Source organism: Pogonomyrmex barbatus, unplaced genomic scaffold, assembly GCF_055798465.1.
Source record: "Pogonomyrmex barbatus isolate J1 unplaced genomic scaffold, ASM5579846v1 scaffold14, whole genome shotgun sequence".
NCBI classification, from domain to species: domain Eukaryota; kingdom Metazoa; phylum Arthropoda; class Insecta; order Hymenoptera; family Formicidae; genus Pogonomyrmex; species Pogonomyrmex barbatus.
In genome coordinates, this window is record NW_028297110.1 from 799,764 (window position 1) to 827,349 (window position 27,586).

General features: G+C 35.1%; 9 protein-coding genes across 19 annotated transcripts in view; 4 read left to right on the plus strand and 5 right to left on the minus strand.

Annotated features, from left to right (window-relative positions):
- The first annotated feature begins 3 nt into the window (after positions 1-3).
- udt (protein undicht) lies at positions 4-3,795 on the plus strand. The gene is made up of 9 exons (XM_089073164.1): positions 4-194; positions 524-791; positions 913-1,066; positions 1,140-1,287; positions 1,374-1,800; positions 1,934-2,088; positions 2,171-2,410; positions 2,475-2,707; positions 2,825-3,795. Exons 1-9 carry the CDS (start codon positions 143-145, stop codon positions 2,999-3,001), a joined length of 1,854 nt encoding a protein of 617 aa, XP_088929290.1. The 5' UTR covers positions 4-142; the 3' UTR covers positions 3,002-3,795.
- Positions 3,449-4,498, minus strand: LOC105424864 (protein FAM32A-like). The gene is made up of 3 exons (XM_011635334.3): positions 4,284-4,498; positions 4,006-4,138; positions 3,449-3,927 (listed from the first exon to the last, which is right to left on the minus strand). Exons 1-3 carry the CDS (start codon positions 4,370-4,372, stop codon positions 3,805-3,807), a joined length of 345 nt encoding a protein of 114 aa, XP_011633636.1. The 5' UTR covers positions 4,373-4,498; the 3' UTR covers positions 3,449-3,804.
- Positions 4,283-9,264, minus strand: LOC105424867 (galactose mutarotase). Of its 2 annotated transcripts, none has more exons than XM_025217735.2 (4): positions 9,123-9,264; positions 6,949-7,157; positions 6,469-6,836; positions 4,283-6,259 (listed from the first exon to the last, which is right to left on the minus strand). In XM_025217735.2, exons 2-4 carry the CDS (start codon positions 7,154-7,156, stop codon positions 5,762-5,764), a joined length of 1,074 nt encoding a protein of 357 aa, XP_025073520.2. In that variant the 5' UTR covers position 7,157; positions 9,123-9,264; the 3' UTR covers positions 4,283-5,761. The 2 variants fall into 2 exon arrangements, with proteins under 2 accessions (XP_025073520.2, XP_011633638.2); XM_011635336.3 differs by lacking the exon at positions 9,123-9,264 and adding an exon at positions 8,154-8,329.
- On the plus strand, positions 4,931-5,349 carry LOC105424868 (small integral membrane protein 12). Its single transcript, XM_089073170.1, has 2 exons — positions 4,931-4,948; positions 5,017-5,349. The coding sequence occupies exons 1-2, from the start codon at positions 4,945-4,947 to the stop codon at positions 5,265-5,267; spliced, it is 255 nt and encodes an 84-aa protein (XP_088929296.1). The 5' UTR covers positions 4,931-4,944; the 3' UTR covers positions 5,268-5,349.
- LOC105424870 (uncharacterized) lies at positions 8,696-13,072 on the minus strand. Its single transcript, XM_011635344.3, has 3 exons — positions 12,420-13,072; positions 9,476-12,168; positions 8,696-9,390 (listed from the first exon to the last, which is right to left on the minus strand). Exons 1-2 carry the CDS (start codon positions 12,624-12,626, stop codon positions 11,614-11,616), a joined length of 762 nt encoding a protein of 253 aa, XP_011633646.2. The 5' UTR covers positions 12,627-13,072; the 3' UTR covers positions 8,696-9,390; positions 9,476-11,613.
- Positions 13,073-13,313: 241 nt separating this feature from the next.
- Positions 13,314-16,898, plus strand: LOC105424869 (ATP-binding cassette sub-family F member 3). Of its 2 annotated transcripts, none has more exons than XM_011635341.2 (9): positions 13,314-13,534; positions 13,602-13,707; positions 13,880-14,066; positions 14,273-14,616; positions 14,696-15,188; positions 15,311-15,534; positions 15,619-15,974; positions 16,036-16,256; positions 16,341-16,898. In XM_011635341.2, the coding sequence occupies exons 1-9, from the start codon at positions 13,462-13,464 to the stop codon at positions 16,485-16,487; spliced, it is 2,151 nt and encodes a 716-aa protein (XP_011633643.2). In that variant the 5' UTR covers positions 13,314-13,461; the 3' UTR covers positions 16,488-16,898. The 2 variants fall into 2 exon arrangements, with proteins under 2 accessions (XP_011633643.2, XP_011633645.2); XM_011635343.3 differs by having other exon boundaries at positions 13,378-13,534; positions 13,602-13,702.
- A 751-nt stretch (positions 16,899-17,649) lies between these two features.
- Positions 17,650-20,834, minus strand: LOC105424871 (uncharacterized). Of its 6 annotated transcripts, XM_089073169.1 has the most exons (6): positions 20,066-20,833; positions 19,757-19,923; positions 19,365-19,675; positions 18,568-19,291; positions 18,100-18,158; positions 17,750-17,963 (listed from the first exon to the last, which is right to left on the minus strand). In XM_089073169.1, the coding sequence occupies exons 1-5, from the start codon at positions 20,101-20,103 to the stop codon at positions 18,145-18,147; spliced, it is 1,254 nt and encodes a 417-aa protein (XP_088929295.1). In that variant the 5' UTR covers positions 20,104-20,833; the 3' UTR covers positions 17,750-17,963; positions 18,100-18,144. The 6 variants fall into 6 exon arrangements, with proteins under 6 accessions (XP_011633648.2, XP_011633647.2, XP_088929293.1 ...); XM_011635346.3 differs by lacking the exon at positions 18,100-18,158 and having other exon boundaries at positions 17,650-17,963; positions 18,568-19,288; positions 20,066-20,834; XM_011635345.3 differs by lacking the exon at positions 18,100-18,158 and having other exon boundaries at positions 17,650-17,963; positions 20,066-20,832.
- Positions 20,835-21,622: 788 nt separating this feature from the next.
- Positions 21,623-22,945, plus strand: RpL32 (ribosomal protein L32). The gene is made up of 4 exons (XM_011635353.2): positions 21,623-21,776; positions 21,947-22,060; positions 22,328-22,480; positions 22,741-22,945. The coding sequence occupies exons 2-4, from the start codon at positions 21,968-21,970 to the stop codon at positions 22,897-22,899; spliced, it is 405 nt and encodes a 134-aa protein (XP_011633655.2). The 5' UTR covers positions 21,623-21,776; positions 21,947-21,967; the 3' UTR covers positions 22,900-22,945.
- A 283-nt stretch (positions 22,946-23,228) lies between these two features.
- Pli (E3 ubiquitin-protein ligase pellino) overlaps positions 23,229-27,586 on the minus strand; it is a 5,688-nt gene continuing 1,330 nt past the window's right edge. For 2 of the 4 annotated variants that reach the window (XM_011635350.3, XM_011635351.3), the window contains exons 2-8: positions 26,219-26,397; positions 25,039-25,221; positions 24,719-24,950; positions 24,429-24,635; positions 23,964-24,251; positions 23,541-23,872; positions 23,229-23,425 (exon numbers count right to left, since the gene is read on the minus strand). In XM_011635350.3, coding sequence (XP_011633652.2) covers positions 23,299-23,425; positions 23,541-23,872; positions 23,964-24,251; positions 24,429-24,635; positions 24,719-24,950; positions 25,039-25,221; positions 26,219-26,253 — 1,404 coding nt within the window. In that variant the 5' untranslated portion in view covers positions 26,254-26,397 and the 3' untranslated portion in view covers positions 23,229-23,298. The remainder of the gene's footprint in view (positions 23,426-23,540; positions 23,873-23,963; positions 24,252-24,428; positions 24,636-24,718; positions 24,951-25,038; positions 25,222-26,218; positions 26,398-27,586) is intronic. The other 2 variants (XM_011635352.3, XM_089073166.1) reach the window with 2 other exon arrangements.

Genomic DNA, 27,586 nt, shown 5'->3' on the forward strand with positions numbered 1-27,586 from the left:
ATGCGTCATAATCGTAGCTTCGAAACTGCCCTAATGAGACTGGGCGTGTGTTTAGGTTCTCCTAAAAAATTCGTTAGTTATCACTGAATTATAACAATTGAATTTTTAATATATTTTCATTTTTTTTAAATGATATAACACAATGAAACGCTGGTTATATATATTCCCAATTATAATGTGCCTCATATGGCATGGTAAGTTTTATCAATTTCTGCCAAAGTTAAACATCATGCTAGCACGAGAGTTAATAAACTATAATGCTTTTTCATTAAATTTGTTTCCTAAATTTAACATTCATTATATTTTATTTATATATAAATTGTATATTTTTAGTGACTCCAGATTAAATTAGAGTAAATTGAAAGATTTAATATATGTATCTTATTTAAAATATTTTATATATAAGAAAAACTGTATACATATTTATTTATTTATTACTAAATTCTACTTTATATATTACTTTATATTAGAATATATTGGCGTATTATTGTACTAATATAAAAAATATGAAATTGTTTGACAGTTATAAGTCAAAATATAAATGGTTGCCAAATCCCCCTGGTGATTAGGGGTTCTTGGTTTTCATGGGAGAATGGCAGGAATACATTAACAGAAATAAACGCTAATAGTATGACTGGACGAGGTTTGTGTATAAATATGAAAGAAGAATATCATGTTAATTATACGTTTGTATTTCGTGATTCTAATACTCCAGCCAGCTTTGACAGCTGTTATCATTGTGTAAAACTGCTCGTTAGGACAGTAAATGTTTTGGAGAAACTCGAAGGCAAGTGACAAAGTTAGCTGTGTTAATTAATCTGAGAAATTTTTTATATAATATATAATAGTTTTCATAGTATGAAATACATAATCCATGAATACATTTAAATCTTAGCATTTTTTTGCAGTGAGTTGCGTGAACTTACCCCATAACATAGAACCTACTGTGGAAAATGTCTGTACAGGTTTGAACGCGAATCAACAATTGATAACATTATTCTCTGAAAATTATGTACCTGTAAACTGTAGATCATCTCTGGAAGGAGTTTGGCAGTTTGCTTATCAAGTAAGATAAAGAAAATTACACAACATGCTCTATGCATTATATAAGATAAACTCATCTCTGTATATTATTTCAGAATCGCTTTAGGTTTACAGGAGAGTGCAATCATCCAGATGCACAAATAAAATCTTGTCAGACCGCGGGAACTCAGTTTCTTATAACCAATCAGAAATTCAACATTACTTATAAAAGATGTTCAGGAATGAAAGGAACCTTTGATGGATGTAATTAGATTTTTTTTAATTTAAAATTAATTCTTTCACCTTTTAATGCCAGAAAGAAAAAAAATATAGATATCGTTTCTTTTCAGTGGTAGAATACAGTTGTTTGGGTGATTGGTTCGTCGACAAGAATCACTTTTTCGCAGTAGCAAATACAAAAGAGTCCCGAAAGGATGAGAAATATAGATGCTTTTTGAAAAATCGCGATGATGATTTGTATATCGGTGTATCAATCACCGCTGAGTGTAATACTCTTAAAACTGTCGAAAAAAGTCCCGAACGTTTGCGTATCACACCAGTTAAGGCCGAGGTAGTCGAACCTGGTTGCCGTTTACCCGAGGATATGTCCGGAAATTGGATAAACACTGCCAATATCGACGCAGATATTTTTATCAATGAAACGCACATAATTGAAACTTGGTATCCAGACGAGGGGCGTTATCGACGAACGATTTACGTTTGTCGCGAACAAAGAGACTCGAGAGTAATGATGGCGCGATTGACTGTTGATGGATGGTACGTTTATTAAGTCATTTCTAAGAAAAGTATTTTTTTATTTGTGTAAAATTAAAATTCGTCGAAAATACTCTTATGCATTATAAAGATGCATTCTGCTTATGTTAATGCGTTAATTAAAATATGTTTACAGCCAGAAGGATTATGTTTGTTTTGATTTTGTACGACGACATCACAATATTATTCGATACCGACGTGGAATGGCAGTGATAAAAGATGATTTCCACACAGTATGTTCTTGGGTCCAGTTTCCCAACAAGGAATCATGGAAATTCGATCTGTTTTTAGGTAATTGTGATATAAATTTAGATATCCATTGTATTTCTGGCGATTAGTAATCAGTCTTACTATATTATTTTTTGACTCTTAGCAAAAAATCCCGTCCCGGTACGCTGTCCGGTAGCTGGTAAATACATGTTCCATCAAAAAGGAGACGTTCTTTTTGAGACAAGAATTCTAGGCGGTGTTACGAAATCTCCACGACCAAATATTTATTGTAAACAGAATATCTCCGATTTCTCGGTTTGCAGTACCGATCAAAAAGAGATCGCAATCGATGAGACGTATTGTTTGTCTGTGGATCATTTAGGAAAACCGGTCGACATTTACAGTAAGTCTTAATATTTCGTATAGCTATTATGTATATAGTTCTATTGACGATATTATTTTTATAGGCGATCCGGATTACATAATGAAGTGTATCGGATATTGGAAGGAAAATTTAAAATCATATCTAATAACATACGATGAATTGGATCCTTTCAGCAAGTATCGCTGTTGGGTATATCAGAGAGCTGATTTGAACAGAGTGCTAATGTCTCAGGCTATCGGTCCATTTTGTGATCTCAAGCAAGACGTAATGAGTCAAAATTATACGGAAGGCGCCGCGGTTGCGCTGGAATTACAGGTGAAAAAAAAATATGTTTCTCAAATATAAATTGATAATAATTCCAAATTAATAATAATTTCCAAATTATTGATATAATTCCAAATTAAATTGCGTCAATGTATTGTTCATTGATAGGAATATGAACGAGAACGCGATCAATGTCCGATGCATTTTGATGATGGAAGTAATCCGTGGGTGCAAACGGAGAACTTCGTCAATGTCTTCCATTTTGGTAACGGCGGTAATAGGAATCATTTTTCACTTTCGATTATCATATCATTAGTAATAACACTTTATTTTAAAGACAAATAATTCTTTATACAAGGATGAAATCATTTATTTTTACACTAATATCATACACGTTCCGTCCATTTATAATTGTAACCAAATATTGTAAAGTTATATGTGTTAACACTTCACACATGTAGACTCGAACACTAATTTTGTATAAGTAGATAATAGCATAATGCGACATATCGAAAAAATCCGTCCACGAAGAATCTCTTATCTAAATGAATGCTTTCTACTTTATGCATTCGTTTTATTATGTTCATATAACAAATCATAAATTGTAAGACTTGAAATTAAATTGTAGACTAATTTAATTTCAAATAGAATTATTATATATTTTAAATATTTTTATCTACAAAAAAATTGTAAAAGATTTTAAATTGAGTGTATGAGATTTATATGTATTTTTAAATATTTTAATTATTTTAGATTAGTAAGATAGAATGCATTCAGTAATTTTACCAAATGTAATTGACCATGTTTTTATATATTTTTTACAACAAGTACAAGTTCTTTTGTAATGCCTTAATAATTTTCATATTTATCTTATATTTAAGATAGAACTTATTTAATCCTTAAGTAATTAAAACTAAACAAATACATGCCAATATTAAGACAAAATTTATCAGTAGATTTGACATGTTCAGTCCAAAATTTTCTCTTCAAAAAAAGGAACAAAAAAAGATTTGACTTAATACAAATACTTAAGGATTAAAATAATGCCATGATTATATATAAAATGTTCATGTTTTTATCTTAAATTAAAATTGTTTATAATACATATGTACACATATAAATAAATTTGTTGAGAAACATCTTGGTGTTCATTTCGTCCAGCTCACTTTAGGTATGTCAAAGTGTTCAGTTAAGCTATCCAAATGTCGATTAAATTCCTCCACTCGTTGTTTATGAGTCTTGGAAGCTTTCTGTTTGATTCTTTCGGTTTGCTAGAAATTATTATAACGTCAGTAAAAGTATTTTTTTAAATTTGTAGATTATCATTATTAAATATTATGCATACTTACCATTTTCTCTTGCATTTTCTGAAAAGCTAGCTCTGCTTTCGTCCGTTTCACTTCCACTTTTTGAGGTTTCTCTTCCTCAATGATCTTCGATACCTCCACCAGCTTTTTCTTCTTCCCTTTCTTATCTTTTTTCCTAAAAAAGGAAAACAAAAAAAAGAAAACATGTAATTTATCTCGATTAAATTTATTTTAATGAAAAAAATAATAATGTATTTAAAGTCACACAATGAAAATAAATATTAAATGATCTAACCTCAAAGAAGTGAAAAAATACCTACTTCTTGCTCACTGTTTGATCGCTCTTCAATTTCAGAGCGCCTTTCGCAACATGCGCATACGGATCGTCCTCGACGTTCGTCGCAGGCATCGTTAATTAATAGTATTTAATCGGATACCAAATAAACAATCACACGAAAATTTCTCTTTCAATTTGATGATCCTATCACGAGCGCAACCTCTGCTTTTAATGAACAAGAACATCGCACAGTGCGCTTCTAGTAGAGGCTGGGATCAATTAAATGAATATGACGTCCGCCAATAAAATTTATTTTATTAAAGCTCTTTCTCGCTTTCTGATTGGTCGAAATCTGTTGCCTGTTGCTATTCCTTGTTCCTGTCATATCTGGCATGTCTTAGGAATTTTTTAGTGGACCAATTAGTATTGACCAATTGGCAACGCGGGCAATCAGGTGTCACTCGAATTGCGTTTTTTTCGTCAATTAAAAAAAAATGTAACATAACCTCCGAAAAACGACTTGATAGGTATAATTATGATTAAAGATTTGAGACTTTGAAGCTCTATTCTTGTATTTATTCTTAGTAATTGCATTTTCTTCCTCGTTCACAAATATCATTATCACATAAATATTTTTATATATTGACATTTTTAAATATTCTGAGTAATGTTTGTATATTGATATTTCTTATACGTGTTTTGTGATGTGTACGTGCTCTTGCAAATTTTGTCAATTTCCCTAAAGATTAACTGAAATGATTTTGCTTCTATTGCAGCACTTAAAAGAATGTGGCCCCTCATAGTAAGATCTTTGGGCAAATTTGGTAAATATATTACACTTCCTTTCGTGGGTATTATTGGATTTGTTGGATACAATGTTGAGGGATGGATATCTGATCGGTATACACCACCCACAAAACCTATCACGCAACAACGGCAGGAGAGGTTATTGGAAAATATAGATTCTTCAACTACCAAGAAACATAATCCTTTAGAAGTCAATCTTTCACCATCGTTATCTAGTTAGATGTATCCGCTAATTGTTTTCATATAATATGAAAGATAATTACAATTATAAAGTCTGAATAAATTGTTAATTGATATGAAAAGATACATTGTTGAGTTTAACAATGCAATTATAAACATTTTTTTTTAATTATAGAAGATTGATGATATATAATTATTTATTGCTTGATATTCTAAAGAAGTTATCAAATATGAAATTTATTGGATGATTGCATTCAATCTTCTCAATAATGTAATGGATTATATATATAATTATATATATATATATATATATATATATTATAATTTTTTCTCCTTCTGTTTAAAAAGATAAACAATACGTGTGCAACACACATCCGTAATATCTAGTAAATAAAATTTAGCATTTTAAAACTAAAAGATAAAAAAATGTTCTAATTTCATGTTTCAGTACGGCACATTCTCTTCTAAAGTCTTCTAAAGAATAAAGATCTGATCTTTCCCTAAGAATTGATAATAGAAGATAAAAAAAATGCATTATTTTTCTATTCCAAATTTGTACACGACAATGTGATTGTATATATCATCTGGTCGCAATACGCTATTTGGAAAATTTTTATGGTTTATGGCATCAGGATAATTTTGTGTTTCCAAACAAAAGGCAGCGTGTCTGAAATACTGCACTCCGTTTTTACCCGAGATACCAGTCTCGGGTATAAAGTTGGATGTATAGAGCTGAACACCCGGTTGATTTGAATATACTTCCAAGCGGCGTCCTGAGGCTGGATGTAATACTTTAGCGACAAAACTGATTTTCCTTTGATCATGCGGTTCTGGCAAACAAAAATTATAATCGTAACCACCGCCTGGTACTTTGTCGATAACTTCACCAAGTGTCGTTAGGTTCCTAAGATCCATCATGCTGTTCTCGACAGACCGAATCTCGCCAGTAGGTATATTTCTGGAATCGGTAACAGTCCAGCGATCGGCGTTCAATGTGAATACATGTTTATACAACTCTTCCGCATTCGTGGCCTGAAAAAGAAAATTGCGAATAACAACTCGTAATTAAATTTCTCATTGGTTTCTTGTTTGACTATAATTCTCTGATATAAAAATATTTCAAAGTAATCTATAGCATTCATTGATGTCTTTCAATGTATCGTGTTAGAAAAAGTACTTCCTTAAAGATGAACAAATTTTTTGATCCTTGCACCGAGTTAAAGATGAATGATATTACATACGTGCCCAGCGAGATTGAAGTAACTATGATTCGTCAAATTAATCGGCGTCGCTTTGTCGGACTTGGCTTTCATCTCTATTCGCAGCTCTCCATCGTCGTTTAATTGGAAGGTGGCTGTTGTTGTTACTGATCCTGGATAACCCTCATCGCCGTCTGGACTGACTAAAGTCATCACCACGCGATCGTCATCGACTGCTGCATCCCATACCTTCATACTCCAACCATTAATACCGCCGTGAAGACTGTCCTCGCCTATATTCTTTGATACATTATAACGTTGACCATCCACAACGAAAGTTGCCTTGCCAATACGATTCGCGACTCGTCCGATGGTAGCACCAAAGTACGGATTATTCGATGATAGATATCCTGAAATATAATTATCGTACTTCAATCGAACCGAACTATTGTTCCTCAAGGAAATTTCACGTTTTCTTGTGAATTTCCATACATAACATGAATAATTTCTTTATAAGAGTACCTTCGATGTTATCAAAACCGAGCACTATGTCCGTTATGTTACCCTCTTTGTCCGGCGTTCTGATGGCAGTTACTGTCGCACCATATGTCACAACATCGACCTCATAACAAGCTTTGTTCCTCAACGTGAATTTCTTGATCTCTTGACCATTCACAGAACCCCATGTTGAAGTTGTAATGGGTCTTTGCACCATTGTAGCCATGCTCATTCTGAAAAAAAAAAAAAGAGAAATTAGAATTGATAACAAGTTACTGTAAAATAATCCTTATAAACAATTCTTTAAAATCTCGATGTATGTTTATTGATATCTTCGATTTGCAAATGCAAAATATGAGCTGCAAGTTTCTAGCCAATATAAGATGTGTTTCACAGGAATGAGCCGAAAGATGAATATCCTTTAAGAACTCTTAAAAATGATTCAATTCGCAATCATTGTGAAGATAAGCCATAAATTAGTAATGCCTATTGGTGATAATAAAAAAACGCCTTGCAATATAAAAATATTATATCGTCCCGACCGAGCAGACTGTTACAATGTCGCGAGATGCAACTCTTATCTTAAGAATATAACTATAAACTCATCACGTAATAAGTAACGTGATAACGATAATATTTACCACATTGAAATAAAATGATAATCTTCCTTTGACTATAATTTAAATTCTATCTTTAATCTAACTTAAGAGAAAAAACATCTCTACGTTAATACGTTTTTCAAAACTTGATTAAAAAATGTGTACAAAATTTTATATTTAACCAATGTGATTTCCTTCAATTAATAAGATCTAATGAATTTTTAATTTATCGTGCTGTTGATAAAATAAAAAGATATTGATAGAATATATTACAAAAAACGCACACTCCCTCCGTTGTCAATCTTCAGTTGGCAACAGTCGGGAGTAAAAATTATATTTATAAATATAATTATAAATATAAATTAAGATACTCTGATATTGATCGAAATTTCGATTCTTAAATCTTTAATTTTTAAATATTCGCAATTTTTTAAAGGAAAAGATTCTTTAAAAAGACAATTCTTTAGACTTTCAGACATTTCTTTCTTTGTAATGATAAGAATGTTACTTTTTTTAGTAACTGTAACGAATTTAATAGTTTTTTTTTATTGTTACTTTTTATTTTATAAGGGATAGAAAATAAAATAAGAGGATAAGGGATAGATAATAAAAGGCGAATTTGTTTCTTACCCAAGCCAAGAAGAAAGAATCAAAAATACAAAAAGACACATTTTTAATAAAAAAATTTCAATAATTCTGTTATCAATTTAATATATATATATCTATAAGACAGAGTGTCTGTTTCACAGATTATCACGGCAAATAACACACTAAACAAGGAATGAAGCGCGATCTGCAACACGATCTGTCCGCAAGATTTTTTTTCTGATTTTTTTTATTCGTATCACCTGCTATCTTTGAATTCACAAGCGTGTAGAATATGCACGAGTGATCATGCATGACAATTTCACACCTTGGAATGCACAAGGCCGTATTTAATAGAGATCTTGGAAAAAATAGCATTCAAATTGATGGCACGTAATAGAATTACAAAATAGAAGAATTAAAGATTAAGACAAAAGTTAAGAAAGTATTTAATTTCTATTATATATTCATGGATTTTTTAAGATTAAAAGTAGCAATTGATTCTAAATTTGATTAGAGTTCTTTTTTCTATGTCTATTCATTTATTCCATTTATTTTCGTAGGTTAGGACAAAATATAAAGAAAAATAAAAATTAATTTTTATTCCATGTTCAATTACAAAATATTCAAAAATGTTACATATAAATTTATAACATTCTTAAAACTTCATTTTTTATCTAAAATCTTAAGTACTAATTTTATTTTTTACAAGATCTATCTTTGCAGAAACATTATTTTTTTTTAATTGAGCTTTCATTACTTCTATCATAGGTTTATACTTGCAATGTATCTTTAAATCCCTCAATGGTAAATGAATTCCCTATCATGGTCTCATTTAGATCTTTGTACTCAGCATTCTGTTCTTTCACGATGTTTGTTCTACATTTTACTGACTTTCTATGATTTTATATTTCTTATTGCCGATTTTAATTCATTCTTTTTTAATTTATTTATTAACAGATTTTGATCTGTATTTTATTTTAAACTATGGTTAATTAAAGAGGAATCTCTTACCACATATTTTAACAATAATTAGTAGTAACAATACGATCGTTACTTTATATTCAGCAAGAAATATTCTTCACATTACTGAGACATACTTTTTTTTTATTATATTTTTGATTTTTGCGTACAAAATGTTCGAAGAACGTTAATCCCGGTTGACTGTCAAAGTTTTCGATTCTATCGCGTTCATCAAAGCGGCCGTGACGCGCATTTCTTCCTGTATGTTTTTGAATTTCAGATTAATGTCGTGCGTAGCTTTTTCAATGTCTTGCAAATTCTGTAACAAATCCAAGCAAGATATCTCTTCAGCGAAATCGATGAAATTTAATTGCTATTCCGTGCGAAATTTCGTGTAACCTAACCGTCCTTATGCTCTTGTAAATCGCCATTTCTTGTTCCTCTGTCAGTGGCTCGCTATAAGACTGTATGGATGATGAGAATGACGTATTTGCCATAATATCGAGCACTGACGAGCGCTCACTTTAATTAACTAAATGTTTCGAAAAATACACCTCGTCCTGTCATTCACATTCAATTTCCAGTTTGGAATATGTTTTTTTCTTTCTTAACGCTACCTGTTGATTTTCGTTACATTCGAAAAACAATACTACATAAGCCGTGTTCCGATATACTCTGACAGTACTGAAATCTATAGTTTATGTCACGTATATTATAGATTTTCAGTACTGGCAATGAATATCGGAACGCAGTCTTGTATGCCATAGCCTTGGGATCTTATTTTTTAAATATATCGCGCGTATATGAAAATACTATAGCATATGCAATATAAATTACATCTTTATATTTCAATAATTTCATTTATAGCAGCGTTTAGTATGCAATTTAATCCGATGTGACCATATAAGAATGCGGGTGACCACATTATTAATTATCTTTATGCTAAAACCACAAAATTTGAATATTAAATAAATAAACTCTTACAAGACAAATCTTATTTTCTAAAAAGTAAATGTTCTTTTCTGCTCTCTTCGTTCTGCAATCATATTATTTAATAAAGAGATGTATAGGTTTCATACATATTATAATTAATATAGTAGGAAGTACAGGGAAAAGCGAGTCGCAAGTTTGACAGCTGTAAAGAAGAAAAATACACGTTTCTGATTAAAACAAATTTTATACTATAATCAAAATAGCTGCTTAAACTTCTCAAGTATATATCGTTTACAAAGCTAATTTGATTTAACATATATATATATGTAGATAATATACAAAAATTATATTTCCATATATATATATATATATATATTGTGTATATGGAAATATAATTAATGCAGCGTTAATACTATATGCAGAGTTGGGAAGTACCGCGTTACTTGTTATCATTACAGTTTCTTTCTTTGTAATGGTAAGGACGTTATTTTTTTTTAGTAACTAACGAATTTAACAGTTATTTTTATCGTTACTTTTTTTATCTTGAATTTATTTATGACAATTTTGTATATTCAATATTCATTCTTCAATTATTGATATTCATAACTCGTCATCACTTAAGACTATTTTAAGAATAATTCATTATAAATTAATCACAAGAACAGATTTTATAAATACTGACTTCTAAAAAATTATGAATAGAAAAATAAAGATAGAAAAAAGTGTAAATTTAGCTGTATTTATGAATTTAATAATAATTATAATCTTTTTTATTTGCATTTTAAGTATTATTAAATCTTAAATTTTTTATAATCTTGAGAATTTAAGATAAAAAGTTTTATTGTTTTTATTGTTTTATGTATTTGTATTTTATATTTATTTTTTACAAAAAATATGAAAAAAATTAATTTTTTATCTAATCTGATCTCGTTTTAATATTAAAAAATAACAGAAAAAGTAACGATAACAATAACGAGTTACTTTTCAGAATCAATAATTAGTAACGATAATTAGTTTTTTTTTTATTTGATAATGGTAACCAGTTACTTTTAAAAAGTAACTTTCCCAATCCTGACTATATGGCTGGCTATTAAACAGATTAATGAACGGAAAACCGCTATAATAATTCAACATCACTTCACATCACTGAATAAAATCAATCCTAAGTCATCTCAAATAAGCGAGTACAATCGGAATGTGTATGTATGTATGTATGTATGTATGTATGTATGTATGTATGTATGTATGTATGTGTGTGTGTGTGTGTGTGTGTGTGTGTGTGTGTGTGTGTGTGTGTGTGTGTGTGTGTGTGTGTGTGTGTGCGTGCGTGCGCGCGCGCGCGCGTGTGTATGTATGTATATATATGTATATGTATTTGACTATAAATTTTCCGAGATTATCGCTCGTAGAGAACACATTGTGACGGTCATATGACAAAAATTAACTATAAAACGAAGTCACGATTAGGTTTACACAATAGAGCACAACAATTACAGATAGATGTAGATGTGTTGTATGTATGTGTGTATGTATGTGTGTGTGAACGCGCGTATTATGCTACTTTATATAAATACATCGAGGAAATTAGAGCGGACGTTAATCAACTTATTCAACCATAATCTACACTCAGAGCACTCAGACCTTTCTTCTTGATCGCTTCTCCTACAGCGCGCTCCAAGAAATCTTCTGGCTGATCGCACTCATATACCTTATCTGCATCCAGCGAATTGCATCTTTCTGTTTCTACATTGCTATAAACTGCTCCATAAGGAAAGTCCTCTAGTTCGTACATACATTTGGACGAAAAGGAACAATCGACACCTATACATTTACAATAATGAGGCTGAAGGGCGAGCTCGGCCGATTGGACTAAGCCGTGATTACGGATCGCCATTGTTACTGCTGTATCCTCCATATCACTGCCTCTATATGACAAATGGAGTCTAGAACCAACAGACTCCTCTTCCAAAGAATCAGGTGGATGCATCATCCTATAGTAAGCCAAAATTTCATTGATGTTATTGTCCATGGACCCTTCCTCCTCTTGGAAAGCCTGCCACAATTTCAGTTTTTCCTCAATTTGTATTCGATATATAATTTCATCGTAATCAACATTTCCTACAGTACTGGCCGATGTTTCTGCATTTCCACTTGTGTGCTGTTCCTGAAGCAATAATCATTTCTTATATACTCATAATTATATACTCATAATTATATTCTCATAATTATCTCTTCTATAATGTAATATTAATAAAAGGAGAGAGAGATAGAAAGAGAAAAAAAGAGGCTATTATTTTCTATACAATAAAAATTAAAATATAGAATTTGAAAATATAGAAATTACGCTCTTGCATGGGATTATCAATTAACGAGATAGGACACTGATGAAAGCAGCATTACAATGGGATCAATTACCGCATCCGAACGAGTTTCATTGACCTTGGACAACTGCGCGCAGTGTCGCTTAGCTGGAAAGAAAGCACACTCGTGCTCGTTCGCGTCCGAATCTTCGTCATCGCTTGCGACTATCTCTACCGCGCTACGCCAGAGCTTCTTCCTGGCGCGTTCCTTGTTATTCGCACCCGAGAAAGGCGGAAGGAGAAGTATCTCGTGTTCATCCATGTCCACGCACAATCTTTCGACATTCGACTCCACGACGTCAGTCACCACGATACTTCCGTCGTTCTTGCGAGTCTCCGCCAGCGTGTCTCTACCTGGCGGGGAACGTCCGCGTCCCGTCGACTCCTCCTCCCCCTTCTTCTTATCCTTCTCCACCTTTTCACGCGTCCTCAACGGAGGTACATCGTCGAAATGCCATCGTCGATGGAGGACAGCCCTCCTGACAATTCGATGATTATTTACAATGAGAAGGATCTGGTGGGGCGTGCGGAATCGCACGTTACAGACGACGATGATGTTTCCGAGATTAATCTAAAAGACTGCAAATTCCACCCGCGATCGACGTGCGGAACGGCGATCGCGGATGTCCGAGAATACGCGCGTCGAATGCAGAATGTTAGAGTGCCCGAATGACGGATTCGAGGGCTCACGCATCATCAGCAGGAGGCTCACGTTTGACAGCTACAAAATGGCGACCACCACCGCGATCATTCAATGCGAAAAGCTTTAAGATAAAAGAAATTCGCACGAAGGTATTCACGCAACACGCGATGACCCGAAGAAATTGCGATCCTCGTGCGTGGCGAGTGTCGCAGGAGATCTATCCGGGAGTGCGTTTCTCTCTATCGACGTGTCGATCCACTCTTGAATCACTGAGTAGGTCACCGACTTCCAATATGGCGGCGAACATGTGCTCGCGCAGCTCGACGGAGACGTGACGGCCGTCGTGTCTGTCAAGCAGCGGACTCCCGCACCCCCTTGGCGTGACTCTCACGATCCAGGGTCTTCCTCCCTTTTTTTTAACGTTCATCCCCCTAATAATCTAGTAGCGAGTATTATGGCGACCTGTGGCGATTATATCCGCAGCCAGTTCCCGACGATAGACGAGGATCTCTATCAGTATGTGCAAGGTATGTCCTCGTGCTGCGGAATAACCTATGCGATCCTACTTTGACGTATATGTCCTTTCGCATATAGGTATCCTGGATAGCTCCAAGGATGACTTTGAGGATGGCGACGAGGTGTACGAAGCGATCGGCCAAGTGCTGCACGAGGTGGCGGACAAATCAGAAAACGAGGTTAGGTCTGTAAATATGTTCACATTTGTCATTTTTTAATTAATTCACCGAAGATGAGACATTTCTGCTCTCTTCGTGCTTTCTCCTTCCCTTTTCTTTATGCACAACTATAACACTTGTTGATTCTTTATTCCTGAATAACAGATTGACTCATTGTACTTTGTTTTCTATATGCAGACAAATATGCGTAAGACTGTTGGAAATATTGAAAGGTAGTTCGAATGATGAAGAAATTGATAGGAGAAGAAATGGCGTTAACAAAGTATTAAATGCTCCGGTGCATCTTGGTGCATTGGCTGCTACCTTGGAGGCACAAGTTGAGCAGATTAAAAGTATATGGGTCACAACCAGAGATGATGTGATGGTAATGTAATGACATAGTGCACTGATTTTAAATAATAAACAATTATATAATATTACTTTTGTCTATGTATGCATGTGTACATGTATAGATTTTGTTTATATATTAATTTTTATTAAATTCTATCTTTGCATATTATTAATATTCATATTTAGTTACCTTATTTGTAGACATCATTTATATGTTAATATTGCTCATTATTGCAACAGAAAGTAGATGCCAAGAAATTAGAAAAAGCCGAGGCCAAATTACAACAGAAACAGGAAAAACGAATAGTAAATGAACAAGGATCGGCCTCTCGTATTAACACTACTAATCACGCAGTTGAAAGTGCGGCAAGCGCTAGTCAAATGACGAGCAAAAAAGATAGTCGGATGGAAACAAAAGGTGGGGTGAACAAAACTCAGGATATCAGGATAGAAAACTTTGATGTCGCTTATGGCGATAGAGTATTGTTGCACAATGCTGACTTGACACTTGCATTCGGCAGACGATACGGTTTGATAGGCAGAAATGGACTTGGTAAAACCACCTTACTTCGAATGATATCGAGGTATTGCGATTATATACATATATATCATTAATCGTTCGAACATCTCTGACTAATACAAGAAGATCCTGATTACTTTCAGCAAGCAGCTGAGAATACCATCGCACGTGCGAGTATTGCATGTCGAACAAGAGGTAGCCGGCGACGATACGTCCGCCCTTGAATCAGTTTTAGAATGTGATCAGGAACGTAGTGAATTGCTCAGTCAAGAGGCAAAGTTACAAGTGGCAATAGAGAAGGATGGCTCCAAGGATGCGTTAGGCGAGGAACTAGCTCGGGTATATGAGGCGATGCAATTAGCTGAAGTTGACAAGGCGCCTGCCAGAGCAAGCGCGATCTTGTCAGGTCTCGGATTCTCCGTTGAGAGGCAATCATGGCCGACCAAAGCGTTTTCCGGTGGTTGGCGAATGAGGCTCGCCCTTGCAAGGGCGCTGTTCTCTAAACCAGATTTGTTATTGCTTGATGAGCCGACAAACATGCTTGATATTAAAGCGATACTTTGGTTGGAGAAATATTTGCAAACGTGGCCAAAAACATTACTCGTCGTGTCGCACGACCGAAAATTCTTAGACACGGTAAGTTCATATTTATCTAAAAGAAAGATTAATAATGTTAATAATATTCTGATATTAATTGTATTTCAATTGATATATTTTCTTAGTATCTTTATCATTATTTATCTTTATTTCTTCAACAGGTGCCAACTGATATTTTGTACTTGCGTGGTCAAAAAATAGAAGCATACCGTGGTAATTATGAGCAATTTGTGAAAACGAAAGGCGAACGCGAGAGGAACCAACAACGAGAATATGAGGCTCAACAGGCTAAAAGAGCACATGTACAGGAATTTATCGATAAATTCCGATACAATGCGAATCGTGCGTCCAGTGTACAAAGCAAGATAAAAATGTTAGAGAAATTGTAAGTCTAACAAAATTTGATCGCACAAGCAAGAATGCATCCGTCTACTTCGTAATTTATGTTTTTATGTTTGTTATTCGACAGACCTGATTTAAAACCAATGGAAAAGGAGAGCGAAGTAACTCTTAATTTTCCCGATGTCGAACCACTAAGTCCGCCAATCTTGCAGCTTAACGAAGTCTCCTACAGTTACAACGGAACCGATATGGTATTTAGCAATGTGAATCTTACTGCCAGTTTGCAATCGCGCATCTGCATCGTCGGTGAGAATGGCGCGGGCAAAACTACCCTTTTGAAAATCATCACGGGAGCATTAAGCCCGACGCGAGGTACAGTGCATGTACATCGTAATTTGAAGTTTGGCTACTTCAGTCAGCATCACATTGATCAGCTGGATATGCGTGTCTGCCCTGTCGAGTTGTTACAATCGCATTTTCCTGGTATGTATCGAATATATATGATTCATTTAAAACTGTCAATAATTATCATTCGTTCTGGCAGGCAAACCAATCGAAGAGTACAGACGAATGCTTGGAAGTTTTGGTATAAGTGGTAATCTAGCTTTGCAAACTATTAATTCTCTCTCGGGAGGACAGAAGTCTAGAGTAGCGTTTGCCTTGATGTGTGCCGCATTACCTAATTTCCTAGTGCTTGACGAACCAACGAATCATCTCGATATTGAATCGATCGAAGCTCTGGGTAAAGCTCTCAACAACTGCCAAGTAAGTGTTTACTAAGTGTTTTTTTTATAACGACTGCTATGATCCAAATATGTACATGATTCAATCGATGTTTTATCGTTACAGGCCGGTGTAATATTGGTGTCGCATGATGAACGTTTAATTCGAATGGTTTGTACAGAATTGTGGGTTTGCGGAGAAGGATCAGTTCGCTGTATCGAAGAAGGTTTTGACGAATACCGCAGGATTATTGAAAGAGAGCTTGAATTATAAAAATAATATGAATTTGTCTAATGTGATATTATCATCTTACATTGTCTTATGCATCGTGGTGAAAGTTCGAGAGAAATATCGCCACTTTAATTGGAGTTATATTACGGCTATTATATACTTTTTTTGACACGTTTCATCGCCAAAGGTATCTTATTTATTTTTTAAATGTTTTTCCTGAAACAAATATAGTGACCGCGACGATTTATTTATTAATTCAAGTTTCTTCTTGATGGAAGAGGAAGAATATTATCCCTGCCCTTAAAAAGAATTTATTATCTTGAATTGTATTCACTTTCTTTTAATGTATTGAAGTAAAATATTCGACTGTGACATGCAATAGAATGAAGATTTACATATTTAATATTACTCTATTATGTGAAGAAAGTAATAAAAGATATTGTTAGATAAAAAGATGTTCTATTTCATTTGAAAACATATTGATTGCTATTATCATCCTGCATGTATATATATATATATAAAGGTCGTATTTTTACATAATATTAATACAATTATTCTCTTAAGTCAACGAATTACTGCTATGTGTGTATGTATGTGCAATTGTTTATTAGTGAAAAATAAGTTACATTCTTATAATTTTTTTTCATAATTTTGGCCTTTTGCAATGTCTAAACATACAATTGTCAATAATTGCATGAATTATCATATTGTTACAATATTTTGAATTGTAATAATTTTGACATATTTATTAATTAATTTAATTATTTATATTTATTAATTTTAAATAAGAAAAATATAATACATTAATTAAGAAAATTAAATGAGTATGTTGTTTTTAGAATGAAAATAAATGTGTCCCATTTTAATCTCTTTTAGATTTCTGTTAGATAACAGACCTAGAGTTTCTAACGATTCTTTTATATATATATATATATATATATATATATATATATATATATACATACACATATATATACATATATGAAAACACATATATATACATATATACATATATATATATATATACACATACATATACATATACACATATATATATATATATATATATACACACATATATATATATGTACATATATATATATATACACATTATATATATATATATATATTATATAAGTATTATATAAGTATAATTTATATTAAATATATCTTTTCTCCTATATAAGATAAACTGTACAGAAAATATTTTCTAAAACATTTTATTATATAACTGAATTCGCGCAAATTTGAAATCTCGCTTTCTTTCAATCTTACTGTGCCGATTCACACCTTTCCATGCTCTCTTAGTTTAACATTTTTTATTGTGGCAGCATTGAGAAGTTTCCAAACAACAATCAATGCACGAAGCATGATTAAATATGCACAGATTTCAATATGCCAAAGAGGTCGCATTGTGTTGCCACTGTTTACTCCCAGATGAAGTATTTAACTGTGAATGCAATGTACTAGGAGTAGAAGACGGTTGAAGAGGTGGAGCTGGTGCTTGTTGCTTTGCTGCTGTAATGTTTGAAACATCACAATTATTTTCTGTTTGTAATGGAATGCGTTTGTACGGACTTACAAATTTCATGTACATATGTACATCCTTAAAAATACAATTAGTAAATACAACATGCAGTTTATGTATATTTGCCTGGTTAAACAAAAGAGTTGTTTGTGTCATACGTGTTTAGTGTCTTCATTGTATATTTGCTGGAAAATAGAGAAGCAACATCGGCAGAAGTTAGTTATTTTGATGAAAGAAACCTTAAGAAAAATAATGTTAGGAAAAAAAGAAAATTGCAATTTGCGCAACGTATCATATAATAAATATAAATAATCTCGCATACAGGATTAATAAATTATAATTTATTAAATTATAAATTATAATTTATTAAATTATAAATTATAATTTATTAAATTATAAATTATAATTTATAAATTATAATTGCAGCATGCATATAATGGGAATATGATTAAAGGATTTTGTGTTTATTATGTGCGACATTGTTCAAAGCGCTGTGCTTTAATTTTAGAAAGATATAATCCTTCATCACATTTCAAGCATTTTAGATGCTCTATAATAATAAATTAAAGAATGTTTTTTGCCGATCGCTCTTACCGTTCCTGCTACTATAAACCTTGGTAAAGCCCTTGAATGATTCTGGCGACGGGAAATTCGATGCGGGATGAAACATTTCCGCGAATCGTACCTCCAGGTCGACAGAATTCGCTGCTTGAGCACCGCCACCATTACGTACCGACAAACTTCTGGTTGGAGGTGTCGGCGGCGGTGGTGGTGGTGGTGCCAATCTCTGATGCATAGGTGCAGGACGATGAGGAAGTGGCGGTGGTGGTGGCGGTATACATGGTGCGGTGACTGTAACTCTTGACGGTGGCGGCGGCGCCGCTCTCATGACAGTCACAGGCATTGTATGTGATCGCGAAGTTGGTGGTGCTGACGGTGCTGGTGGTGATGGTGGTCTTGTTGTAGGCATGGTCACCCGCGAAGTCGGCGGTGATGGTGGTCTTGTCACGGGAGGCCTGAGAATTCGATTTGCGAGTCTCATGGGCTGCGGCGTGGTAGCCTCATTTAGACAATCCTGCGACTGATGTAAAGAAAATGGCGTCGGCAGAGACGACAAAACCGGCGGCGATCGTGGCAGTCGCATGCTCTGAGCTCTCGCCACACTCGCGCTATTCGTCAGATTCAGTTTTTTAGGCGGCGGCGACGGTTTCTGGAGCGTAGCAGACGCCACCGGTTTAGGCACGATGGTTGACTTCGCGAATCCTCTAGGCATAACTTCGGGATTGTTCGTTACGGAATCGGTAGTACTTTGCCCCTGCTTGAGATTAACCATCTTATAAACATATGCACAATATACAATTAAGTAGCTGATTAACCAATTCTTTTTCTACCTGACTGAATATTTGTGGCTTCTGCGCGGCTGGTGGCGGGACTGGCGGTGGACCACGCTTTATACTGTGAGACGATCCGGGTGACGAGTGAAGAAAACTAGAATTATTTACATTTTGTCCCTCCTTCTCAGTCATATTCCCTCTCAATCCTGTAGGTTTTAACTTTGGCATCCCACCCGCAAATAAACCACCCAATTGCAGGGGTCCACCATTGCTAGAATTATTACTGTTGCTTGCTGCATTAGAACTATTATTAGTCCTATTATTGCTATTATTTAATAAAGGATTTGTTGACTCGCTTTTTACTCTCCCTATAAAACAAATATATGTGTTATTATTCTTTCTCCTAACTTTTTACAATAATTGATATATGCGAATTTAGTTTGATTTACCAGCAATAGCAGGCGCGCTCTTATCCACAGTAACAGTCTTCTTCAAAGTTTTGCCTGCCCTTATAGACTGCAGTAATAAGTTTCTGTTATCTCCCACTGACGGGCCAGTAGAAGCTCCGGCCTGCGGAGGCGGTGGCGGAGGTGGTACAGACATTCTCGTTATCCTCCTGTGCAAAGAGCGATCATAAAGATGTCACACTGGATTCAAATTGACATATAGAAGAGAAAAAGACACATATTAAATAAACATTCCTCAATACGATAAATACATCTACGGGATCTATCTCTAATTTGACGACCATTATTTACGATTTACGATTTCGGTTTGTTCCACCGAGATGTGTCATTCGCTGGGAGGGAGGGCCGAGGGAGGGAGGGGGAATCGCCCGTTTCCGTTTTCGCGCAGGTGGAGAAGATCCAGGAGTCAATGGGGCCTCCCCCCGGGGGGTCGCGGGGACCGGTGTGCGGACCCTCGCCGTTGAAATCCCTTGGGGTCCACGGGTTCTCAAGTTGAGCCCCGCAGCGCGATGTTCGCGATGTTCGCGACGGTTCGCGCACGCACACCTCGGAAGAAGAAGCGAAATCCTCTTCGCGCGGGCACACCTCGAAGATCGCTTTGTATGTTTTTTTATCTCTATCACCGCTCTACGCGACGTTGTCGAATGGGCACACACGCGATCTGCGAACGGGCACGTTTACGGGATACGAACGATTACCGGATTAAACGGCGGTCGCTGATGCGTTCACGTCCGGAGGAAGGATCCGCGGCCGATGACACTCATGATTAAAAAAAGGGGCCTGGCTGGCTGGATCCGCGCCTACACGATCCGAGGCTGTGCGACACAGCGACGTAGATCATGGCGTCATCAAAGATCTATCTATTGAGGTTGGGGGTCCGTCCGTCATTCGACACTACCGACCACCGCCGTGAACGGTCGTGAATATCGCGATCTGGGCGTATCGCGTGGCCTGTTCTCGATCACTCGCGTCTCGATCGCGCGAGAGCGATCAGCGAAGGGTGAACTTGTCTGGTAATAAGCGCCCCGCGTGAGGCAAGACGCGTTCAAAAGCGTACACGTCACCGATAACGTCATCGGGCGCGAAACATGTAAGATAAACGTGAGATAATAAATAATTTATTGACATATTTCTCAGAGAGAGGAAGAAAAAGAGAAGAGTAAAAAATAGAAAAGCATGCGTTCCATTTTTTTATCTCACGTTAATTTCTTCATTTTCCCATATGTACATCATTTTCGCAAAAACTTTACAAAGTCATCAGAATATTCTTCAAAATTACTATTAACAATGAAAATTTTACTCCGGCGTTGCCGACAGGTTTTTGCCGCAGTTGATTGAAATCGATCGTAGAGATTTAAAGTGCCTTTTCGGAGCACGATGTTCATTTTTAGAATCAAAATAGGTCACGTGATTAAAATTTTGGTTCGACAATGAAAGATGCATGAAAAAGATATAGCGTTGCGAATTTTGAGTTACAATATCAATCCTGCAATAGTACATCACAATTATAAATCATGTTGATTAGAAATAAATATTACATATAATTAAAGGAATATAATATTTTTAAAGAGAGAAAGAGAAAAAATAAAACTACTTTTCGAAAGTTATAAAATATACAGAACATAGCATCATCTCAACACGAAATAATACTTTCGTTCAAATTAATAAAAAATTATATATATATATATATATATATTCTGCATATTTATCTTAATTTTTTATATATTACTTTTTAAAATTATGAAAAAATGGATAGATACGAGGTGTACATACTGGGGTGTGTTCAAAAATAACAGATATTTTATCCTTGTTTAGTATTCGATGAACAACAAGGATAACATGATACATCCGGTATTTCTGAATCCAGCTTTGTGGTGATACTGTGTATGCAAAAGTCTATGGCGGAAACGTTCATTTCCGCTCAATATTCTCGTGTTCCATGAAAAAAGGATAGCTGTGAAACCTTTTCCTACCTTTTTCGTTTAGGACACGTAAGGAGGCAGTACGTATCATATAAAGAATCTGTATTTTTCAGAATAATCTTCAACGAAACGAGTATAGGACAAGAACTGGTTAATCATAAACAATTCACCGAGATCTAAAAATGCAATATTTTTAGGCATGAAGTAAGGTAACGATGTGACTGATTCAATTTGCTATCTATTATTTCAGGGATAGCCGATACAATTCACAATGTCTATCCGACCGGTTTATCGACCTAAGATCGTGAAGAAGAGGACGAAGAAGTTTATTAGGCATCAAAGCGATAGATATGACAAACTCAAAGTGAGTATATCCTTTGTTTTCTTTAATCTTAAACATGTTTGTAAAGTTAGGTTATGCCGTCTGCACTGTGTGTATACTTAATATAATTTATTTGAGAATATTTTTAATTATTATTCTATTTGTACATTGTAATTTTATTTAACATTACTTTATTACTTATTTATTTTAATTATTTAATGATTATTAATTTCTAAAAGTTTGATCTTTTGAATTAACCATGAAAAAATATTAAAAAAATATTACATAGATTTTGTGTACGTTTTACAGCGCAACTGGCGTAAACCGAAAGGTATTGATAATAGAGTCCGCAGACGTTTCAAGGGCCAATACTTGATGCCCAACATTGGTTATGGTAGCAATAAGAAAACACGTCACATGCTACCAACTGGCTTCCGTAAAGTTCTTGTACATAATGTTAAGGTAAACATTGCTTTTATATCAACTTATTTTTTAATTAATAAATTCAATGACAAGTAATTCAGTAACCAGTTACAATTTTAAATGACAACTTTTTCTTATGAAAACATCTCGAAACATATCTTTCTATTAATAAACTGAAATGTATAAATAGCATTGCTAAATTATCAACCCATAGAAAAGTATATTATCTGAATCTTCTAATGTTACATACTCAACTTATTAATAAGATATGAATGAAGAAATCAACAAATTCTTTACAGGAACTCGAAGTTTTAATGATGCAGAACCGCAAATTTTGTGCAGAGATTGCACATGCAGTTAGCAGCAAGAAAAGAAAAGCTATTGTCGAGCGTGCCCAACAACTTTCAATACGTGTGACAAATGCCAGTGCACGTTTGCGTTCGGAAGAGAACGAGTAAGCATTACTTTTCGTGTATTTTGGCAATAAAATATTAAAAACATAAATCTCTTGTTCTGTCTCTTACAACCTCTTAGTATAAGTAATAGTATCTTTAATTTTTTTGTACAGATATTCTCGAAACTGACAAAAATATTAAAATCTCTGCCTGATTAATTAAATTTTTTAATTTGGCAAAATTTCTTATGTCTTATAAATTACACAAATTACGAATAGTAATGCATAATAAATTAGTCTAACTCTATACATGTAAAAAAAAAACGGATAAAAGAAATCTGGGTATTTAGTGCGGTAGTTCGCACATTTTTTTTTTCTTTTCCTTTCTCGGGCTAAGATTAATATAATCCTTATATTTCTTAAGAAGTTATTAATTTCTACATGTTTCCATTATTTTATATCTTCAATCTACATTATCCTGAAAAATTAGTTTTACATATCCTGGCGTTCCCTCGAGCGGCACTGCACAGAAGGGACAGATCGCGATATAGCCATTTGTGCCATGTGGAATGGCTACTTTTTCCCAATATCTACAGCAGAAAAATAGCAAATGAGAAAATCATGGAAAGATGAGTAATATAACGTTTGAAATATAATTATGAGAGAAAATGAGATTTAAAGATGAAAGATCAGCGGATTACTAACTTGACAGTTTTCTCCGTAGCCATATGTCCACATGGACTAAATGCGTAAGTGGGCGGTCCGCAATCTACATAGAAGGCAGGCTCTATCCCCATAGATAGTTTGACTACCGCTCCTGCAACCAGGCACATGGGACATCTTCTCGTAACCTTATCTTTTTCCTGGCCCCAATCGTGATGCCCTTGTACATGTCCGCACTTAAGGTAAACGTATGGCTGCTGCTGCGTCGAATCCGAAGCTGCTTTGCGTGGTATGACCAACGTGTTCAGGCCCACAGGACACTGCGGTCTGCCAGCATTTATAGCATCAACTAATTCTTCTAAATCCTGTTTTGTCTATGAAAAAAAAACACGCAACTTACGATTAATTAATATAAACTGTGCAACATATAATTTAAAAAATCTTTTAAAATAGGAAATACGTTACCGGAGATTTCGCGAGGCCTTCGGCCGATCGCCAGAGCAAAGTAGCACCGCACAGATCAATGAGAGTACCATCTTGCAGAATGTTACTTTCATCCTCCACGACATTGCCTTTCTGCTGAGCACTCCTGCTTTCTCTGAGCGAGAAAACTCCGCCACCCACACTGACTTCCCGCCAGAAACCACACTGAGCCTCGCCACCACAGAATTGACCTCGCGGATGCATTATCAGGACTCCATTTGTCGTAAGTCCATCAATCTCGCGATTCTCCTGCCATTTAGTTGCCTTTTCCTGTATAAAATCATTCATAAAGTTTCCATCTTTCTTTAATTACAAGCTAGATGCAGGATTGCGAAAGTTACTTTTTAAAAGTAACTCATTATCATTACCAGTTCGTGTACAAAAAAAAATAACATGTTATTTCCCAACCCTAGTTAGCACAATAGATTCATAGATTTCGAATCTTACACCTAAAAAAATGTTCCTCGAACTATCGAAGCCTGCGGCATAAATCCTGGCGATTCTGGGGTCCGATCGATCCGCCAGGATCCGACAAGCAAACCTGCTGATGGTGCTCTGAGCGACGCGTCCTTCATTAGCAGCTCCTCCATCGCTACCGCCCGCACACGTGTCCATCACTACGAAATCGATAGGCGACTCGGACGAACGACCAATCTACGAAGCAAACGTTTGCTTAAATTTACTTAATAAATAAAGAAATGACTTTCAGTCCATGAAATGGAATATTTCGAGTTTACCTGAAACATATCTGTTTTTTCATCCTCCGTGTATTCAACGATAACGGCCTGTGTTCTAGAGAGTGTGTACGAAATCGAGTGCTGCTTTGTGTTGAGGATGGCTTGTGAACTGTGAGGCGTTTTAACGATATAATGTTTGCTACGTTTAACGCCATTTGGCACGGGTCTTTTGTATAGTACGAATTTACTTCTTCTTCGTCCTCTATCGCCAGGCGGAAGGTAACCATTGTATCTGCGAAAATCGTCAAGAAAGATTCGTCAGTCGTTAAAAAGTTTACTTTCCTTTATCTTTATCTGTTTTAGTTGCTGGGAATCCTTACCCAAGTATAACTAGTTCACCGTATTTCACTAATTGTTTGGGCTTTTCATGATGATAACTGTGAGATCGGTGTGGATTGCCATGTGAATGGCTGTGACTGTGTATGTTGCGTGGACTGTGAGGTGCACCGACTGTCTCACCTTCTTCCACGAGCAACGGACTCTCGCTACTACCGCCGTCCGATCTAGTATAAAACACACGGTACAATAAACCGTTCGTATATATAAGTAGATAGATAACTACTGCGATATATATTTGTTAGTTCTTCGTAAAACAGATCTAATTTAACACAGAAGAACCAATTACATAGTAATAGTACTATAAATTTTATGAATATTAAGCCCATAAAGCAATGAGAACTTCCTCATCTTATTAAAATTTTTGCAGGAAAGGAAGATAAATCTTTGTAAAAACAATGCAGTCATAACAGCCCTAGTTAGGAGATCATAAGAGTAAAATGGAGGATGAATATATAATCGTGAATATACGTGTTGCGTTAAACTCTACAAATTGTACTCTATTTCCCGGATGTTTCGCTAATCTTGCATAAATGTAGCTTCCACCAAGGAAAAGGAAATTTCATTGGAAATCAAAACAGGATTAATGTTAATAATGGAAATGCTGAACGGAAGGATGTCTGTAACTGGAAATAATTTCTGATCCCAAAAGCAAAAAGATATATCAGATATATATATAAGACTGTACAGCGAAATAATTTCAGTGGTTTTATGTCGAGCGAGGTAACTTACTATTGTTAATATATTGGCACCAGAACCAGCAAACTCATTCGCAGATCAGATCACGGACGAATTTTTTGGTACGATCGAAAAAAGCTGTATTTTACATTTCGTTTAAAGATAGCAGCAAGGAATCTCGCCGAATTGACCGATTTTACGAGCAGAACAAACACTTGATACATCACCTTGTCGCGCGCGAATTCTGTATTCTGTACACAGTCCAATCTGTCCCGTTTACTTTACCCTACAAGGTAATTCTTTACAATAGCACGCTTATTTTTGTTTTTGAGTTTCGTAGAAACATGACGGCACGCTTCGTGTTTTCTTACAAACAGTACGCTCTATAAGAAAATCCAAATCGCATCTGAACACAAGCCGTACGTGACAGAAAAGATAGTTTCAGTGGCTTACATTACGTAATATGTAAACCGTAGGCTTACTTACCGCGAAGGGTATGGAATGCGTTTAGTTACTGGCATCCTCCTTTTCAGTGGGATTTATAGATTATTCCACATGGTACTTGAAAGGGTAAGGACGGGCAGTCTTAAGGATCTTCACGCGGTCGCAGACAAATCTGAGCAATTGCGTTTGCACGCGGCAAGCTGCGAATTGGTAATTATGATCTGCAATGAGAAACATTCAATATAAAGATCATAATTAACTGAAAACTATTCTTTTTCCTATCCGTTCGTACAAGTGAGCCGCCGATGCAACTTTTACGTAACAAAATTTTCCACATTTGCGAGAGCGCGCGCGTGGTTTTGCCCGTCTTTACTTTATAATCGCGTTACTGTTAACAAAGAGGATCTTTCCTCCGTGCTTCAATTCTCTCGGCTCTCGCATCGCCTTTTCTATAATTTTCAAGTCAGATATGCTTCCGCGCGCAAACAGGTCTAGAAATTAAATTAATGTCAAAAGCCTTCTCGGATGATGCTGCCATTTTGCGCATGTCTCTCGTTTATGTTTATGTCTGAATTTAATGTGGATTATATGTGGACATGCCTATCGAATTATCCTCAAATTTTCTCTACAAATTCCTACACACAAATGGGCTATTACGACTGCTGCCTATAATAATTTAATTTGTATGTATTATGAAAACGCTACGCGCGACATACATAGCTTCAAAATAAACTTCAATAACAATTGGTGAAATTGTAAGAATGTCAAGCTTCTTTTCATACAATACTTTAACAAGTATTTATTACCATGCTGCAATGAGAAACTAGAGATGTTTACATAAAAAAGCTTACTTGAAAATTTCGACAAATGTAATTGCACATTAATTGCACATAATTGCACATAAAATAACTAAAGATTACACGGAACGTCAACTATTTTACAATGCTTAAATTGAAACAATCGGTTGAAATTGTTCTTACAAAAGATACGACCCCATTAATTTATCTAATTAATTTGCAGAGATAGCGATTTTAAATGGAAATGTCTCATGCATTATCTTCACAATAGGCTCGGTACAGCTTGAAAGAATTAAAATCATGCACAAGGTAACTTTCGGTTTCAACAATAGCGGACAATTATAGCGCTTGTGTACGAGTCATCACGAGAAACGAGTGTCAGATATTCAAAACACGCTTATCGCGCACAGAATAAACACGGGGAGTTTTCGCAACCACTTGGACAATGCCGTATCAAGTGATTGCTGACGATGATCTCGAGGATTTATATTTTGCTTGTCATATGCAATCTGGAATGACTCTCATTGATAGCCGCACTATCCATGAGAGCTCTCGACGGGATCTCCTCGCGATCTTCTTACCGTCAGACAACAAAACCGGTATGTAATCTTAT

Excerpts from the sequence above, each read along its gene's own strand:
- udt (XM_089073164.1), top strand. The coding sequence starts at position 143 with ATGAAACGCTGGTTATATATATTCCCAATTATAATGTGCCTCATATGG. Across the intron at positions 2,089-2,170 it reads GAAATTCGATCTGTTTTTAG|CAAAAAATCCCGTCCCGGTA; the intron begins GTAATTGTGATA and ends TTTGACTCTTAG. Across the intron at positions 2,708-2,824 it reads CGGTTGCGCTGGAATTACAG|GAATATGAACGAGAACGCGA; the intron begins GTGAAAAAAAAA and ends GTTCATTGATAG.
- LOC105424871 (XM_011635345.3), bottom strand. The coding sequence starts at position 20,103 with ATGACACATCTCGGTGGAACAAACCGAAATCGTAAATC. Across the intron at positions 19,676-19,756 it reads GAGCGCGCCTGCTATTGCTG|GGAGAGTAAAAAGCGAGTCA; the intron begins GTAAATCAAACT and ends TTTGTTTTATAG. Across the intron at positions 19,292-19,364 it reads AGCCACAAATATTCAGTCAG|CAGGGGCAAAGTACTACCGA; the intron begins GTAGAAAAAGAA and ends GTTAATCTCAAG.
- LOC105424869 (XM_011635341.2), top strand. The coding sequence starts at position 13,462 with ATGGCGACCTGTGGCGATTATATCCGCAGCCAGTTCCCGACGATAGAC. Across the intron at positions 14,617-14,695 it reads TTACTTCGAATGATATCGAG|CAAGCAGCTGAGAATACCAT; the intron begins GTATTGCGATTA and ends GATTACTTTCAG. Across the intron at positions 15,535-15,618 it reads ATAAAAATGTTAGAGAAATT|ACCTGATTTAAAACCAATGG; the intron begins GTAAGTCTAACA and ends GTTATTCGACAG.
- LOC105424864 (XM_011635334.3), bottom strand. The coding sequence starts at position 4,372 with ATGCCTGCGACGAACGTCGAGGACGATCCGTATGCGCATGTTGCGAAA. Across the intron at positions 4,139-4,283 it reads GATCAAACAGTGAGCAAGAA|GAAAAAAGATAAGAAAGGGA; the intron begins GTAGGTATTTTT and ends TTCCTTTTTTAG. Across the intron at positions 3,928-4,005 it reads AGAAAATGCAAGAGAAAATG|CAAACCGAAAGAATCAAACA; the intron begins GTAAGTATGCAT and ends AATAATTTCTAG.
- RpL32 (XM_011635353.2), top strand. The coding sequence starts at position 21,968 with ATGTCTATCCGACCGGTTTATCGACCTAAGATCGTGAAGAAGAGGACG. Across the intron at positions 22,061-22,327 it reads ATAGATATGACAAACTCAAA|CGCAACTGGCGTAAACCGAA; the intron begins GTGAGTATATCC and ends TACGTTTTACAG. Across the intron at positions 22,481-22,740 it reads TTCTTGTACATAATGTTAAG|GAACTCGAAGTTTTAATGAT; the intron begins GTAAACATTGCT and ends AATTCTTTACAG.
- LOC105424867 (XM_011635336.3), bottom strand. The coding sequence starts at position 8,194 with ATGTGTCTTTTTGTATTTTTGATTCTTTCTTCTTGGCTTGG. Across the intron at positions 6,837-6,948 it reads CGGTTTTGATAACATCGAAG|GATATCTATCATCGAATAAT; the intron begins GTACTCTTATAA and ends ATTATATTTCAG. Across the intron at positions 6,260-6,468 it reads ACTTCAATCTCGCTGGGCAC|GCCACGAATGCGGAAGAGTT; the intron begins GTATGTAATATC and ends TTTCTTTTTCAG.
- LOC105424870 (XM_011635344.3), bottom strand. The coding sequence starts at position 12,626 with ATGGATGAACACGAGATACTTCTCCTTCCGCCTTTCTCGGGTGCGAAT. Across the intron at positions 12,169-12,419 it reads ATGAAACTCGTTCGGATGCG|GAACAGCACACAAGTGGAAA; the intron begins GTAATTGATCCC and ends TTATTGCTTCAG.